The 17,641-nt window shown below is 43.8% G+C and overlaps 1 protein-coding gene across 2 annotated transcripts in view; it reads right to left on the bottom strand.

Moving 5' to 3' along the window:
• Tmem19 (transmembrane protein 19) overlaps positions 1-17,641 on the bottom strand; it is a 44,102-nt gene that overhangs the window by 11,315 nt on the left and 15,146 nt on the right. The window contains exons 1-3 of one of the 2 annotated variants that reach the window (XM_028877968.2): positions 11,007-11,352; positions 10,747-10,897; positions 5,991-6,104 (exon numbers count right to left, since the gene is read on the bottom strand). In XM_028877968.2, the coding sequence (XP_028733801.2) occupies positions 5,991-6,104; positions 10,747-10,876 (244 nt within the window). In that variant the 5' untranslated portion in view covers positions 10,877-10,897; positions 11,007-11,352. Of the gene's footprint in view, positions 1-5,990; positions 6,105-10,746; positions 10,898-11,006; positions 11,353-17,641 lie in introns of those variants that run through there. The other variant, XM_028877969.2, reaches the window with a different exon arrangement.

The following is a 17,641-nucleotide window of genomic DNA, read 5'->3' as shown; positions in this document are numbered from 1 at the left end:
ATTTCCAATCTCCTTTGGAAGGTGTTCAAGTTGATTGTGAGCTACACCCAGATTTGTAATGAGGCTACATAATTCACTGGTTTCAGATAGCTGTTTGACTTTGTTCTCTCCAATGCTGAGTGTACTGAGTTTCAGCAGGTTTTTATGTCCTTTCCCACAGTCGTTATATAATTAGAATGAAGGTATGGGGGGTGGGGAGAATCTAGCCTATATATCACTGAAGGCATTTCTCTCAGCTCATTATGCCATAAATCAAGTATCTGCAACCTCATCAAATAAACTGGTCAGTGAATTTTCACTGAGAGCCAGCATCATGAGATTTACTAGACAGCCCAGCTCTGCGGAGGGTGGGGTGGGGGTAGGGGGTGGATGGAGGGATTGCAATTGGTTACTGCATGACAACGTTCTGTTAGTTTGACAGATGGTGGCAGGATATGTATAGGCCTCTTGGATAACTCCAAACACATTGAATTCTCCTTCCAGCATCTGCTCAGTTCCCCAGTTACCTTGGTTTTTTTTCCTGGTCTCAGGCGACAGATCTGGCTATCTGATGCCCTGATTGGGCAGCACTGACGTCTTTCTTCCCATCTCTGTCATTTTTCCCTTTGGTTTTCAGATTCTTTTCCTTTGCTTTCTTCCTCCCAAACCTCCAGAGGCCCCTGCCTCCTTTTCTCTTCCCCTGGAGGATGGCACTTTGGGATCTTTTAAATGTTCTTAAAGTCAACACTTCTTAAAGTGTTGACTTGAAGAAGTCATGAGCTTGGAGTCGCATCCATCTGTTCCATGTTGGATAGCTCTGGTAGCTCATTTTGAATGGTGCCGGTCAGTCAGTGATCTATCAGGGCTTCAAAATTCCCTCATGGCAAGGAGAAGACAGTAGTCTCCCCAGCCTGTGCCCCAGTGGGTGCCTCCTCTCCCAGAGTTGCAGAGTGAGGCGAGCATCCCTTGATACCCAGCAGTGGGGTGCCAGACCAGCTTGGGGAAACCTCAGAGGGATCCTTGAGGAAGACATGCTGGACCCAGGGAGGCTTCTGCTGGAAGCAAATCAAAAAGACTTTTCAAGAACTTCAGGCCTGGTGAGGTGGTTCAGTGGGTGAAGTCACTTGAGGACCTGAGCTTGACCCCCGGGAACTGGCATGCTTGGTGGAAGAGCTGACTCCCACAGGTTGTCCTCTGAACCCCAAATATGTATACTCACTACTCTCTCCACCAATACATAAATAAACAAATAAATAGATGGGGGAGAAAAGACTTTCAAGGCATTGGCCCTTCTTGCTGTAGATCAAGAATAATAAACACCGGGGTTGGGGATTTAGCTCAGTGGTAGAGCGCTTGCCTAGCAAGCACAAGGCCCTGGGTTCAATCCTCAGCTCTGAAAAAGGAAAAAAAATAAATAAATAAATAAAAGAATAATAAACACCAAGGCAAGGGCACATGAGAAAGTGTGGCAGTTTGAAGAAAATGGTGCCCCAAAGCCCAGAGGAAAGAGCACTATTAGGAGGTGTGGCTTTGTTGGAGGAGGTGTGGCTTTGTTGGAGGAGGTGTGGCTTTGTTGGAGTAGGTGTGGCTTTGTTGGAGGAGGTGCACCACTAGGGGGTGGGCTTTGAGGTCTTAGAAGCTCAAGCCTGGCCAGTGTGTCACTGTCTCTTCCTGCTGCCTGAGGATCCAGATGTGGAACTCTCAGCTCCTTCTCCAGCACCACGTCTGCCTGTGTGCCGCCATGCTTCCCACCATGATGATAATGGATTAATCCTCTCAACTGTAAGCCAGCCCCAGTTAAATGTTTTCCTTTATAAGAGTTGTCATGGTCATGTTATCTTTTCACATCAATCAAACTCTAAGATATAAAGTATATTTTTTAAGCAAAACATGATTGGTATTATAGTCAAACATTGGTTGCTCAAATTACTTGTTAAAGAGTCAATACTTCCAAAGTGCTAAATGCCCAGCACACAGCAAGAGTGACATTGCTCTTGTTAAGCAAATAGTACATAGTCATTCTTAATACTTACTGAATATATAGTAAGAACATTTATAAGAAAACGTCAATGCATCTACTTAACTTTCAATCTCAACTACTACAGAAAGAAAACCATCAGTAGCGTGCAAATAATATTTCTCAACTATAAAGGGAATTGTGATTCTGAAGATTTATATCCAATAGTAATCGATAACATCCAATAAACACTGGCTCTGTCTAGTGAAAAAAGAACTCTCAGGTAATCATTTTATTTAATTATCATTGATTCTATAGGGATATCCAGCTAAACTTGTAGGGCTTTTTTTTTTTGGAGACATGTTCTCATATAGTCCATACAGGCTCAAATTTGAACTATGTAACTAAGGGTGACCTTGGACTCTCAGGAACCTCCAGCCTGCACCTCCATGGTACAGAGATTATAGAGCTGTTGAGATTACGGGAATGTGCTGGAGGGCCTTTTTTTTTCCTGAGATGGGTTTCACTCTGTAGCCCTGGCTTGCCTGGCTTGCTATGTAGAACAGGCTGACTTTAAAATCAAAGAGATCCACCTGCCTCTGCCTCCTGAATGCTGGGATTAAACCAAAAAGGATCCGGGGCTGGGGACATAGCTCAGTGGGAAGAGTGTTTGCCTAGAATGGTCAAAGCCCTGGAACTGAGTCCCAGAATCACATAAACTGGTGTGATGCCAGATACTTGTATCCCAACACTGTAAGGTGCAAGCAGGACTTCAAGTTATCTTCAGCTCTGTAGAATTTACTAAGACCAGCTTGAGCTACGTGAGGCCCTGCCTCAAAATAAATAAAAAATAAAAAGTTCAGGGGGCTGGAAAGATGGTTCAGAAGTAAAGCATTGCTCTTCTGTTCCCCAGAGGACCAGAGTTCAGTCCCTAGCACCCACATCCGGCAGCTCACAACCATCTGTAACTCCAGATCCAGGGGATCCAATGCCTCTACATCCTTGGCCTCAGCAAGCACCTGCACTCAGGTGCACATACCCACATGGAGACACACACATACCTATACATAATTAAAAATAATAAAAATAAACCTTGAAAACGTGGTACACATACACAATGGAGTGCTACTCAGCAGAGAAAAACAATGACAGCATGAAATTTGCAGGCAAATGGATGGAACTAGAAAAAATCATCCTGAGTGAGGTAACCCAAACCCAGAAGAACAAATATGGTATGTACTCACTCATAAGTGGATACTAGATATAAAGCAAAGAACAATCAGACTGCAACCCACAGAACCATGGAGGCTACATAGCAGGGGGGACCCTAAGATGACTGTGGCTTATAATAAGTTTTGGTTTTACTCAATTACTGGGCAAACCTCAATGAAACATTTCACTATTAAGATAAGAATTTATACTGTATCAAGCTGATAACAGAAAAATAAATTTAAAAAAGCGAGAAAAAAAAAAAAAAAAGAGCCCAGAAACATCTTTTACTGTCAAGTGTGGTAGCTCAAGCCTGTAATCCCAGCACTGGAAAAGCCGAGGCTTTACCACAAGTTCAAGGTCAGCCCTTGGGGGGAAAAACATAAAACAACAAGAACAACAAAACACCCTTTTACTTTCACGAAACTATAGCACCATGGTAGCCCATGCTGTGACCTTGGGAAGGTACCAAGCCAGTGAGCTGGCCTGGTGTTTACGTTTCTTTAATTCTGTGATCTATCCTCCAGGTTAGACACTGGAAACCCTCACAGGAGACAGGGAGAAGGCCCAGTTTTTCTTCAAGGTCACCTTGCCTGCTTTTAGGGTTGTTCTTTTACCAGCCACACTCTTCCCTCTCTGAGGGTCTACTCCAGCTGACAGACCTTCACAGACAGTAACCTCTGTATAAACAGAGGGGACAGAGTGTTGACTGTGCACAGGGACTGGTAATCAGCAGCATTCCGAAGGCTGGGTAGGTGACGTCAAGAAAGGCTAGCATCGCCTGGGCGGTGGTGGCGCACACCTTTAATCCCAGCACTCGGGAGGCAGAGCCAGGTGGATCTCTGTGAGTTCGAGGCCAGCCTGGGCTACCAAGTGAGCTCCAGGAAAGGTGCAAAGCTACACAGAGAAACCCTTTCTTGAAAAACCAAAAAAAAAAAAAAAAAAAAAAAAAGAAAAGAAAGAAAGGCTAGCATGAACAGTCCTCATATATGGGAAGTATTTAGGGGGAGAGCACACGCCTTGGTGGTTGTGAATGTTCTCTTGCCAACGCAGATCCTGTTGGTCTTCTGCTCGGAAGCTAGCAATGCCTGATGCTTTGAGAGAAAACCCTTCCTGGAGGGCACCAGCCTGAATGGACCTGCTAGCCCTAGTCTGTTTCTTCAACTTTCTCTCTCACTATGCTCCCCGTCCTCACTACCACTTGCCTGACTGAGCTATCTCCTTACTGCTGAACAAGTTAGACCGGCATGTTAAGGCTGATGCACTTGTTCCTGTCAGCCCGGAACTGCTTCTGAACCATTCTCATGGCTGGCTTCTCTGGGCCATAGCTCCAGATTGCCTCAGTGAAAACCGTAGGACCGTATCTAGGGGAGAAAACTGCCCTGTGTCTTCTAACATACATGCTTTATTATATTTTCATTTTTTCCCCTCAAAAACCTCAATATTATCTGAAAAGTTTTTTTTTTTTTTTTTTTTTTTTTTTTTTTTTTTTTTTGAGACAGGGTTTCTCTGCGTAGCTTTGCGCCTTTCCTGGAGCTCACTTGGTAGCCCATGCTGGCCTCGAACTCACAGAGATCTGCCTGGCTCTGCCTCCCGAGTGCTGGGATTAAAGGTGTGCGCCACCACCGCCCGGCGTCTGAAAAGTTTTTATACATTTTTATTTACTTATCATTTAATGGCCCCCAGCCCCAAACAGTAAAAGTTCCTGGAAGGCTGAAGCCGAAAGATTTCATGTCTGAGACCAGCTTGGGCTATACAGTAAGACCCTGTTTCAAAAACAAAATAGGTGTGGTGGCACACACCTTTAATCCCAGCACTCGGGAGGCAGAGGCAGGTGGATCTCTGTGAGTTCGAGGCCAGCCTGGGCTACAGAGCGAGATCCAGGAAAGGCGCAAAGCTACACAGAGAAACCCTGTCTCGAAAAAACAAAACAAAACAAACAAAAAAATAAATAAAAAGTAAAGTAAAATAAAAGAGCCAGGCAAGCAGAAGCCTTGTGTTGGGTCACAGTTTTATTCCCTGTTTCTGGAATAGTGGCAGAGAGTAGGAAGTGCTCAGTAAATAAAGAACACAAAAGCCTGTGCCCAGTTCAGGTCTAAAAAGCAACCTAAAACAAGATTTGAACCCAGCTGTTTGAGATCATTGGGAGCAATTTCCAAGAGTTGTTTTTCTCTTCCGTTTTACACCTAGAAAGAGTGTCCCAGTAATTCTGCCAGTAGGAGACCACACTAAGCACACAAGAGCCAAGGTCAAGGTCCACAGAGGCCAGGCGGTGGTGGCCCATGTCTTTAATCCCAGCACTTGGGAGGCAGAGGCAGGTGGATCTCTGTGAGTTTGAGGCTAGCCTGGGCTACAGAGTGAGTTCCAGGAAAGGCGCAAAGCTACACAGAAAAATCCTGTGTCTGAAAAACAAAAACAAACAAACAAACAAACAAAAAAGGTCCACAGAGGGCAATCCTGTTCACCTATTCACATCAGTCACAAAGTGGAATGTGCACGTTGCTCTAAAGGTATTTGTTTCTGCAATTCTACAGAATGGGAATGCTGAATCACTGAGATGAAGTTCAGTCAGTTCAGTCATAGCCAGACCTGGTTGCACATGCCTTTAATCCCAGTACTCGGGAGGCAAAGGCAAGCAGATCTCTGTGAATTCAAGGCCAACCTGGTCCACATAGTGAGTTCCAAGCCAGCCAGGACTACATAGTGAGCCTCTACCTTTAAAAAGGTTTTAAAAAAATAAATAAATAAATAAATTCAGTCATCATCAGCACTCAGAAAACATGAGATTCGATAAAAGAACGTATTTACAGTAGAATGACTTCAAACACTCAGAATGAAAACATACCTCCTAGAGCTCCACTGTGGTCTAGACTTTTCTTTTTGAAGCCATTACAGGCAATCAGAACAGGAACCACAACGGAGAACAGCCAGCGCCAAGGAGAAACAGGCCGCAGGTTACCTGGGAAGCGACAGAGGCAGAGAGATAGGCTGTAAGCTACCTGAAAAATCACAGACATGGAGAGCAGTGTGACGTCTGCACAAGTTAGTCCTCTAAAAATGTACTCATTGGGTATTTAAAAAAAAAAATTCATACAATATACTTAGATCTTCCCATCTCTCATTATATTCTGTCACTCTCTAAAAACAAACAAACCAAATGCACACAAATGAAAATCAAAACAAACAAAAGACAAATGAGACGGAAGAATGCCGAAAGGAAACAAAAATTCCGCAAGGATACCATGGAATTCATTTTGTGAGCCAAAGACTCCTGGGCACTGGGCCCGCCCTGGAGTGTGGTTGATGCATCTAGTGAAACCCCACTGGAGAAAACTGATTTTTCCCTTTGCTAGCGAGGTACCAAAGTGCAAACAGATTCTTGGCTAGTGATGGGATCCTGTGTCCAACTCCCCTTCTCAGAGCTGGGACAACGGGTGCCTTGGATCTTGCATAGGTCACTCTTAACACTAAGCTTTAATAAAGTGAGTTCCAGCAGGGCAGTGGCGGCGCATGTCTTTAATCCCAGCACTCAGGAGGCAGAGGCGGGTGGATCTCTGTGAGTTCGAGGCCAGCCTACACAGAGATACTTTGTTTCCAAAAAACAATACATACATACATACATACATACATACATACATACAGAGAGAGAGAGAGAGAGAGAGAGAGATCCAAATTAAAATACTATCCTAGAGAAACAGATCAGGTCGCCCAAGGCAAATAATTATGTTCAGACTTGAATACTGTCAGAGGAACCATCGTCCTGGAGTGGGGCCCACTAGGCTATGTTCAAGTGTTGAAACCATTTACAACTTCTTAGGATAATATTGCACACATGAGCACCTGGAGAATTGAAATAAATCACTGCTTCCTAAATTTATTTTTAAAAGTTTTTAAATTTTTTTAAAAAATGCTGTGGAATAATCCCTTGGTATGATGTGAAGATATGTGCTTGGCTTAATAAACAAGCTGACTGGCCAATAGCTGAACAGGATATAGTTAGGCAGGAGAGCCAGACTAGGAGAATACCGGGAGGAAGAGGGCAGAGCCAGGAGTTGCCAACTAGACGTAGAGGGAGCAGGAGATGAATGTGGCATACTAATAAAGGTATTGCCATATGGCAGGCATAAATAAGGACTATGGGTTAACTTAAAATGTAAGGGCTAGTTAACAACAAGCCTGAGCTACTGGCCGAGCATTTACAATTACTACAAGTCTCTGTGTGGTAATTTGGAAGTGGTTCCTGGGACAGAAAAACTTCTGACTACAAGGGGGCATGATATTAAATTTCAGGCAAATTTATTTCTCTCTTTCAAAGAGATTATCTTAAATAACATTCTGATGGGCAACAAATCTGATTCAACAGTTATAAGTCAATTTACCCAAAGACGGCAAAACCCAAAGCTGTTTTGTTTGGTTAACACTGTAAATCTTTTGAGTTAATATGAAAAGGTAGAAGATTTGATATAAAAGTTCTGATTCTTCATTTTGTTTAAGTCAGATATTCTGGCCTACGTGGCAGAATTAACCAAAGGCCAAGAAATGGGCAGTCATCTCCTTCAGACAGGTTATGGAGTTCCCACCACATCTGATTGCCTTCTGATAGTCACTATGGCTGAGGGATTTCTTTATCTAATGAAAAACATGGAACTATTGCTTACAGTCACATTTCTGTCAAAAAATTAGGAAATGGCTAAGTGTACTGGCATGGGCCTGTAAACCCAGCCCTCGGGAGGGTGACACAGGAGGATCACAAGTTCAAGGCCAGGTCTACATAGTGAGTTACAGGCCAGCCAGGGCTATGTCGAATGAGGCCCCATCTCAAAAGCCAAATAAGAAACACCAAAACCAGGAAATAGAAAAATAAAAAACCAAGAGAGCCAACTGAACAACAAAACATAGGGAAAATCTTATTCCAGGAAGCAAAGATATGGCATCATTCATTTGCATTGGTATTTTTACCATGGGTGTCGGGTTCCCTGGAACTGGAGTTACAGATAGTTGTGAGCTGCCATGTGGGTGCTGGGAATTCAACCCTGGTTGAACCCCGGTCCTCTGGAAGAGCAGCCAGTGCTCTCAACCACTGAGCCATCTCTCCAGACCCTAGCTTGTTCTACTTATTTATATAAGAATGTTCATGTTTCCTTCCCTCCAGGCCTCCTCCACTGTGCATCTTTATGAATGAACATCTCTCTCTCTGCCAAAGGACTATGTCCCGAAACGGCAATTACTTAGGGCTCACACTCTCTCTCTCCTTTCCACTTGTTCTTTAGTTGTAAACTGTGAACTGACCAGTATTCTGGTTCTGTAGGGAAAAGTAGAGAGTGTATGGACTGGAGAACTGGCTCAATGGTTAAGAGCACTTGCTGTTCTTATAGAGGACCCAGGTTTGATTCCTAGCACCCACATGGTGGCTCACAACTGTCTGTAACTCCAGTTCCAGGGGATCCGATGCTCTCTTCTGAACTCCTTGGGTATTAGGCAAGTATCTGGTGCACATACATAACATGCAGACAAACACTCATATAAATAAATAACTAAATAACTAAGCCTTAAAATAACTGAGCCTTTTTTTCTTAAGTAGGTTTATATAGGCACATTCTAAACTCTCAACTTCAAAACTCGAAAACAAATTTTGTGTGTATGTGTGTGTCAAGAACTGTAGTGCATGTCTTTTAATCCCGGTATCTGGGAGGCAGAGAGATCTCTTTAAGTTTCAGGACTGCCTGGTCTACACAGACAGTGGCTTTCTCAAAAATAAATAAATAAATAAATAAATAAATAAATAAATAAATAAATAAATAAATAAATAAATAAATAAAAGTGTGGCCAGGCAGTGGTGGCACATGCCTTTAATCCAAACACTCGGGAGGCAGAGCCAGGTGGATCTCTGTGAGTTCAAGGCCAGCCTCGGCTACAGAGTGAGTTCCAGGAAAGGCGCAAAGCTACACAGAGAAACCCTGTCTCGAAAAACAAAACAAAACAAAAACGTGCACGTTTATTAGTGCTGTGTTGTGTGCAGACAATGTGTATGTTTGTGGAAGTCAAAGGATAACTTTGAATTGGCCCAAGGGCTCCTGGGACTTCTCCTCTGCCTCCCACTTCCCAGGAGCACTGGAATTATATATGGGTACTACTGTGCCCAGCTTCATGTGGGCTCTGGGGATTTGAACTCAGACACTCAGGCTTGCATACCAAGTGCTTTATCCACAGTCATTGCCTCAGTCCCTGTTTTGAAATTTTAAACATCTGGATGTGTTGGCCCATATAATTCCAGAACATAGAGATAAAGGCAGAAGGAGCCATATTTGAGGTCAGTCAAGGCTGTAAGCTGGGGCCTTGTCTTGAAAACAAGACAAAAACAACAACAAAACACACACACACACACACACACACACACACACACATACACAAACACACCAAAAACAAAACAAAAGAAACCAAAAAACCCCAAACAACCCCAATAAAACAACAAAACAAAGACCTGGGTACTAAGCAGCCCCTGCACTTGCAGAGAACATGCAAAACAGTACATTCAATTCCTAGCACTTAACAGCCAAAACCAAAATAATCCTTGAACACCATCCTGGGGTAGGAGGCTGGAGAGATGGTTCAGTGGTTAAGAGCACTAGCTGCTCTTCCAGAAGACCTGGATTCAATTCCCAGCACCCACATGCCAGCTTACAACTGTCTGTAACTCCAGTTCCAGGGGACCTGACACCCTCACCCAGACACATATGCAGGCAAAACACTAATACACATAAAAGAAAAAATCTTTTAAAAAAAGCTATGAGATTATAAAAAAATCATAGGACCAACGTATGTAATCTAAATATATGAATGCCTAAATGAAATATACATTATCTTGTACAATTAGTACACGCTAAGGAAGAAAATTTTTGAAAGACCAGAGCTAAAGTACCTTATGTAAAGTCACACACAGTGGCTTACACCTGTAATCTCAGCACTCAGGAGGCTGAGACAAGAGAATGATTGAGTTCAACTCCAGTGAGGGATACACAGCAAAATTCGGCTTCATAAAACCACAGACATACCAATAACCCAAGCGAAACCAAAGTCCTTGTTTCTGCCAAGTGGCTGTAAAGTATACTGAGAATCAAACTTGGACGCACACTGTGACAGCCCCAGCTCCAGCACTAGAGGTCTGTTCTTTTGCAGTGGCAAATTCTTCAGATCTCCAAATGTAAATATTACACCTTCTTTAATCTTTATTTTCACAGGATTGTAAAACTGTGATACTACTAACTAGCCATATTGCTAATCTTACGAAAATAAAAAGCATCACCAAATTTTTTTCACAAAACTACGTTTTATGTCTTTTTTTTCACTAAGGTAAACAAAATAATTACTTGATACATGCATTTTATGATAGGTATAATTAATATTATCACAACAAACATCATAAATGGCCGTAAAATAGTCAAGACATCGTTTATCTTGTTACAGTAGCAAACTAGATTCAGGTTGTGGTAGTACACCCAATCATTCTTAACCATTTACAGGACGTACTTTTTGGATTTTGAAGTGGTACTTTTAAATTCCACCCATAAACTTCTAGAACAACTTAGGGCACTTCTACTTACCATAATAGGTGCTAGCTGTCATTGACATAATCCAGAATGCTAGGGAAATGGAAATGATCAGGCTCAATATTACGATATTAGTAATCATCTTTATATATTTTTTGCATGTACTGTCTTCAAGATCTGTCATGGAAAATAAAGCTACGGGCACCTGGGGGAGAAGAAAAAAAAAATAGCATTTCAGACGAAGAAAGTCATTTAACTTTCTTGCAACAACACTCCTTTAGAGGCGAAAGGAAATGCCAACATCTTCCACCAACCGAATGACAGACTGCAATCGTCGATGATCCCAAACTTGTAGACACAGCGGCTCGCCCCTGCGAGGTTAACGCCTCCCTGGGCAAAGGCGCCGGGAGGTCGCGGGGCCAGCGGGGCGGCCCGGCGGGCTCGCACCTGGAGGGGCCCGGAAGGCGCACGGAAGCCCGGCAGCCAATGGGCGGCCCGCGCCGCCGAGCTCCGCCCCCCCGGTCAGCAGCGGCTCCGCCTGCACGGGTACGCCCGCCTCGGCCACCGAGCCTGGGCCCCGGAGCAGCTCGAGCGAGCGCCTCTGAGTCCGTCCCGGGCTGCCTGCCCTGGGGTCTGCACGGCGACACGCTGGGTGCGCGCATGCGCATGCGCAGTAGCTCCGCCCCGCTCACGTGACCGTGTCAGGCGGAAGCCGGGCTGCAGTCCCGCTATAGCGTCCTGGGCAGTTCGGCGGCGCGGTTGTAAGGCACCTCGGGAATAGACAGGACAGGACGACTATTGTGGACATCCTAGACTGAAAAAAAAAAAAAAGTCACCAGCAAGTGTGGCGTGCGTGGGGTGCTAAAACCTGCCCTTGATGGAATAAAGAAAGGCGAGTGAATTTAGAACCCGCAACGGGCTGTAATTTATGAAGCGTTCACACCAGGTGATGCGGTGTCATGTGAAGGACAAAGGGATGGATCGTGTAGGAGCAGACTTACTTAGGAGGTAGTTTAAAACAACAGCTTAGCTGGTACTGTGATGTGTAAAGAGAAGCGTAGCCTTCTGCTATTGAGGTTTCACGTAATTATTGTTCTAACACGTTGTGGCTGTCCCCACACACGGTATCAAGTGTGGGTATCCTGTCAGTTCACTGTGACACGGCAGACCATCCTATCCAGTTCACGGACAATCTGAGTCTCGTGACTGATCGCGCCTTTTATAGGGAGGTGCTCATCGTTTCGGCCCCACGTGGCTCTGGGTATTCGAACTCAGGTTCTCAGGCTGGCCCAACAAGTGCTTTACCTATACAGAGTCGTCTCCCCAGTCCCAGTTTCAAAACAAAGCTCTCACTAGATGTGGTGGCCCATGCTTATCATCCCAGAACATAGGAGGCTGAGGTGGATTATGAGTTATTTTCTCTGAGCGAATAGTAACTGGCTAATAACCACGTAGTTCTGGGTGTTTCCAGCTCATTGTTGACAGTGTGACGGAGGTGACGGGACTGTTTAGGTGTGGTACACAACTGTGACATAACCCAGTCACTCCTTAAAAGCTCACATTTCCACTGCTGGAGGGCACTTTTAAAAAATTGATGCTATTTTAAATTTCAAAATATACGCAAAGACTGCTTTTCTTTTGGTACAACACAAACCTGCAGTTAGCTGTTCTGCATAGGTAATTACTTGTATTACTCCATCACACTATTCGGCCACTATTTGTGTTGCCAGACTATTGGGTTACAAGTTACTAACAACAGGTAAATTCTTTTTAATTAAAATTTTTTGCATTGCTTAGAAAACTTCTAAGCTGGACTTGTCCATCGACAGCATGATCTTGTCTGATCAGTTGTTCTAAAACAGTGACCTCGCTGTGATTGTCAGCTTCTCTAATGACACTAAAAGTCTGTGTCGAGTCAGTTCTTTTGCTGGCTTTTTTAGTACTGGACTGTCAGCTCAGGACTTGCTTCATGCTTGCTAGGTAATTGCTCTACCAGTGAACTGTATCCTTAGCCTTAAGTCAGTATGGATGTCAGGGATGTTCTCGGCTGGCTAAAATGACACGTGAAATCATAGTACCAGTGAAATGTGCTTTCAAATGAGTATCCCTCCCCCGCCCAACCAGTCATCCAATGAAGGACGTTTCCCGTATAACTGAGGCAGAGTCGGGAGGGCCCCGATTTCCTCACGAAAGTGTCCTGCCTAAACAGCTATTTAAAATAACACTTCCATCAATGACTCAGACTCAGGAGTTGCTGACACCCATCTCAAGCTTTTCCAGACACCTTCAGGTGTAACATTCAGGGACTTCACAAATTAGTGCAGAGCGCAATGCTCATGAGTAGACTGTTGGATTGACAGCAAAGAGATACGTATGCAGAAATCCTGGGGCTGTATGCAGCAGCTGACTGTGGGCCCATAGGAACCTGTCTTTCTGTGCACATAAGACTTCTTCAGTCAGAAGGCCCTACTTCCCCTTTGTGTTCAAGCCTCATGCACGTGGTGTTACAGGCCTCTTTGTAACGTGGTGTTACAGGCCTCTTTGTAACGTGGTGTTACAGGCCTCTTTGTAGGTCCTAGCTCAAGTTTAGCAAAAGAATCCTGGAAGAGCCGAGACAGAGAAATAATGCTTCAAATGAATACTCTCCCATTGCCATTTTTGGACTGAATTAGCTGAATTTTGTCTTTTTGTGATGTGTTAAACTGACCAAACGTCTCTCCAACCCTGCCCTTTTGCTGATAGGTAATAAACAAATTATTGTTTCTTAAGACTGAATTTGGGGAAATTCTCTTCATCATGACTCTGTGGCTGTGGAGAGACATCATTACCACAGCAACCCTTACTTACGTATGTATGTATTTATGTATTTTTAAAGCATTTAATTGGAAGCTTGCTTACAGTCTCAGAGGGCTAGTCCATTATCACCATGACGGTACAAATAGGAGACATGGTGCTGGAGCTACATCTGATCTGCAGGCAGGCAGGCAGCGCACCCCCAGGGACACACCTGCTCCAACAAGGACACATCTCCTTCAACAAGGCTATGTACCTCCTAGTCCTTCCAGATAGTTTCTCAAGTGGGCACTAAGTATACAAATATATGAGCCTTTGGGGGCCATTTTCATCACACCGGTGTAGAAAAAAAAGTCCTTAAAGGTATTGTGGCCAGAATTCCAGTAGCATGAAGGCTAAGGCAGGAAAATAGGGAGTTCGGTTTGAGACTACTTCAGTTTGGATTGCGTGTTGAGACCTTCTCAAAACATACTGAAAGTATCCTTAATATGTTTAGGATTCATTTTAGGTAGAGGAGTATTTTGCCCTCATGTATGTATGTGCACCATGCATGCCTGGTGCACGTGGAGGCCAGAAAAGGGTACTGGATTCCCTGTAACTGGAGTTATGCACTTTTGTGATCCAGCATGTGGGTTCTGGGAACGGAACTTGCTTCTACAAGAGCAGCAAGTACTTTTAACTGCTAGGCCATTGTTCTAGCCCTTCTCTTATCTATTAATTCAAAGTAATTATGTGTATATATGTTTGTCTCTATGTGCGTGTGCGCGTGCACACACACACACACACACACACACACACACACACACACACACATATACATGCACATGTGTTTGGGTACCCTCGGAGGCCAGAAGAGGGTGTTGGAGTCCCTGTTGCTGTAGTTAGAGTTGAGAGCTGTGATACATGGATGCTGAACCCTGGTTCTCTGCAAAGGCATCGAGCGTCCCTTTTTATTTTTAAGGACAGGGCCTTACTATATGGCCTTGGCTGGCCTGGAACTCACTATGTAAGCTCTCAAATATTAAGGACCAGCCTTAACATTCTTCTTCCCAGGGGCCCAGAAGAGAAGCTACAAATGGCGAGAATTATTTTTGGGAAAAGAATCTAAGTACACCAAGCTCTTTTGTCAGTCTACTTTATTCCTCTGGGATAAAATTCTATTTACACAGCTTCAGTTCTGTTCTCGTGCCTAGCTCCTTTCTTCCCTGATTTCTCTCTACATTTATCTGTCGTCCCCTCTAACTTCTATCTTAATTCTCTCATCTTAGTTCTGCTCCATCTTGGTCTTTCTCATCTCGTTCTTCCCCATCTTCCATCTCTTTCTTCTAGTTCTCCAGTCAGAATCCTCCTCAGCCTCTGAGGTTTACAGTTAGATAAACCCATGCAATAGCAGTGCTCTAGCTAGAGCAAGGTCACCAGGCTTGAATTCTTGCAGGGTCATAAAGGCAGACAAGAGTTCAGGCTTTCGTTTACAACCCAAAAGGGGAGTGGTTAAAGGAGGAGGTCAACTGAGAGCTAAGACCGGTTCATCTATCAAAAAGGGAATTTATGCGCCGGGCGGTGGTGGCGCACACCTTTATCCTAGCATTTGGGAGGCAGAGCCAGGCAGATCTCTGTGAGTTCGAGGCCAGCTTGGTCTACAGAGCGAGATCCAGGACAGGCACCAAAACTATACAGAGAAATCCTGTCTCGAACCCCCACCCCGCAAAGGGAATTTATTTGCTCAATCTGCATTCCTAGAGGTGGTTAGGTAAATGTTAGGAGTCTATAATGTGAATATAAATACCACTAAGGCCGTATAAGAAGGGAGGGTCTGAGCTTAATTTACCTTAATTCAGAAGATCGTGTGGCGTTGGATGCTTGATAGGTATTTCAGATAAAATACATGGTTATGAGTTCTTGTAAGCATATATAGCATACAAGGAAATCTTTGCAGGAATCTGCTAATATATATACAAAAGCAGAAATATCACCAAGACTTCTTAAGTCATGGCTTGACCTTTGGAAAAGTCCTTGACCCTTCCAAGTAGTAGCTTTTGTGATAGCTGAATTCCATTACATTTTCCTGTGGCTTACAGCAGTAATCCAAGCTTGCCTTGAACTACAGAGATCCACTTGTCTCTGTCTCCCGAGTGCTGGAATTAAAAGTGTGCACCACTAGCCAGGCGGTGGTGGTGCACCCCTTTAATCCCAGCACTCGGGAGGCAGAGCCAGGCGGGTCTCTGTGAGTTCGAGGCCAGCCTGGGCTACCAAGTGAGTTCCAGGAAAGGTGCAAAGCTACACAGAGAAACCCTGTCTCGAAAAACCAAAAAAAAAAAAAAAAAAAAGAAAAGAAAAATGTGCACCACCATGCCCGGCCATCATTTCTTTAACCTCTGGGCCATCTCTCTAAACCTAATTCAAAGTTGTTTTTTTTTTTTTTTTGTTTTTGTTTTTGTTTCTGTTTTTAATAGACTTTACCGATCTCAGGCACATATATCATTTATTGACGTTGAATTTCATTCTTTTTAACTTTTGGAGAACAAACTTTAAGAAGGTAGGCAGCATGTAAACCACTTTGTTGACTTCCATTTAATTCCTAAGAGTGGGAATAGTGAGGATGGGAAAAGTGAATGGAAATCTTTTCCTACTATAGATTTGAGAAAAGGGACCGTATACATTTCATTTGTTCATCCAGAATGCCAAGTATCTCTTAGTAAATGTTAAAAAATACCATTTTTATAATTAAAGTATTAAAGAATACTATTAAAAAACAATGTGTTGATCATTGTATCTATCACCAAGTCTTTTTTTTTTTTTTTTTAATGCCAAATGCTGTTTATTGAAGGAGGGAGGAGGTCTTAAATACAGGCTTACAGCACAATGGGAGAACCCCACCCTGGAGGGCAGAAGTTCGCTACAGATGTTTTACAATCGTGCATCTAAGCTGTTAACACCCATTATGCAGGATACAGACAAGGAACTTCCCTTAACCATTCAGGAGGGTGAAACCTGGGAGGGAATTAGCATAGGGAGGATATCAAGGTCAAGGTCAGCAAGCAAGGCAACAGTCACCCAAAATGGGGGCCAGGACCCTACAGGTCCCCCTTTTACTAATAAATGAGCTTCTGACTTAGGTTTTGTGGGACGTCAGCAGGTCATCTTCTTGTATAATATTAGAGGGACCAGCCTTAATATTATACATCCCAGGGGCTCAGGAGAGAGAACTACTAACGGCGAGGACTATTATCAGGAAATATAATCTCAGCACACCGAGTTCTATAGTCCACTTGCTTTAATTCCTCTGGCATAACATCCTTTATACACAGCTTCAGTTCTGTTCTCATGTCTAGCTCCTTTCTTGCCTGATTTCTCTCTATATTTATCTACTGTCCCCTCTAGGTTCTATCTTAATTCCTTCATCTAGTTCTGTCCCTTCTAGGTTCTCATCTATCTAGTTCTTTCCCCTATCAGCTCTTCTCTCTCATCTGGCTTTTCCTCATCTTGTTCTTCCCCATCTGGCTCTTCCTCATCTTCCATCTCGTTCCTCTAGTCCTCTCTTTTAGCCCTTCAATCTAGTTCTTCCCCATCTCAGTTCGTTCCTCTCAAGTTCTTACCCATCTAGTTCTTCCCTTCTCTTTTCTCTTCTCCTCTGCCTCCTGGAAGTCTCGGTATATAAAGGGAGGGTCCGAGCTAAATTGTGTAAAGCTATTACTTAACGTCCACCTCTCCTAGGCGGTGTCTCCTTGTGGAATTTACCGTAAATCAGGAGACTTGCATGTGGGCTGTTATCATTGTTAGTCCACCTGGGACTAACAATGGGCGCCCACCTGGGTGGTGTTTCCTGTAGTCCTTGAAAGTGGCCAAGGGAGATAGATAATCTGATTCCAGAGAAAGCCTTTCCTGAGGCTGTTCTCCAAATACCTGGAATGTGTATGTCCAGAGAGTGATCAGTCTACACTGTTAGCCCTTCTTAGGGAAAAGTCAATTGGGAAAGCTATGAAGGCACACATGATTTTCATAACAGAATACAGCTGATATATAACAAGCCAAGTAACACCAAAAACTCCTTGGGATTTGGCTTCCTCTGGAGGAATTCCCTGATCCCTCCAGGTAGTGACTTTGCCATAACCAGCTGAGTTCTTATGATATATTCCTGCGGCCCGCAGCATCATCT

The sequence above is a fragment of the Peromyscus leucopus genome, chromosome 18, assembly GCF_004664715.2.
Source record: "Peromyscus leucopus breed LL Stock chromosome 18, UCI_PerLeu_2.1, whole genome shotgun sequence".
Lineage (NCBI taxonomy): Eukaryota > Metazoa > Chordata > Mammalia > Rodentia > Cricetidae > Peromyscus > Peromyscus leucopus.
This window is presented reverse-complemented; position numbering and strand designations above follow the sequence as displayed.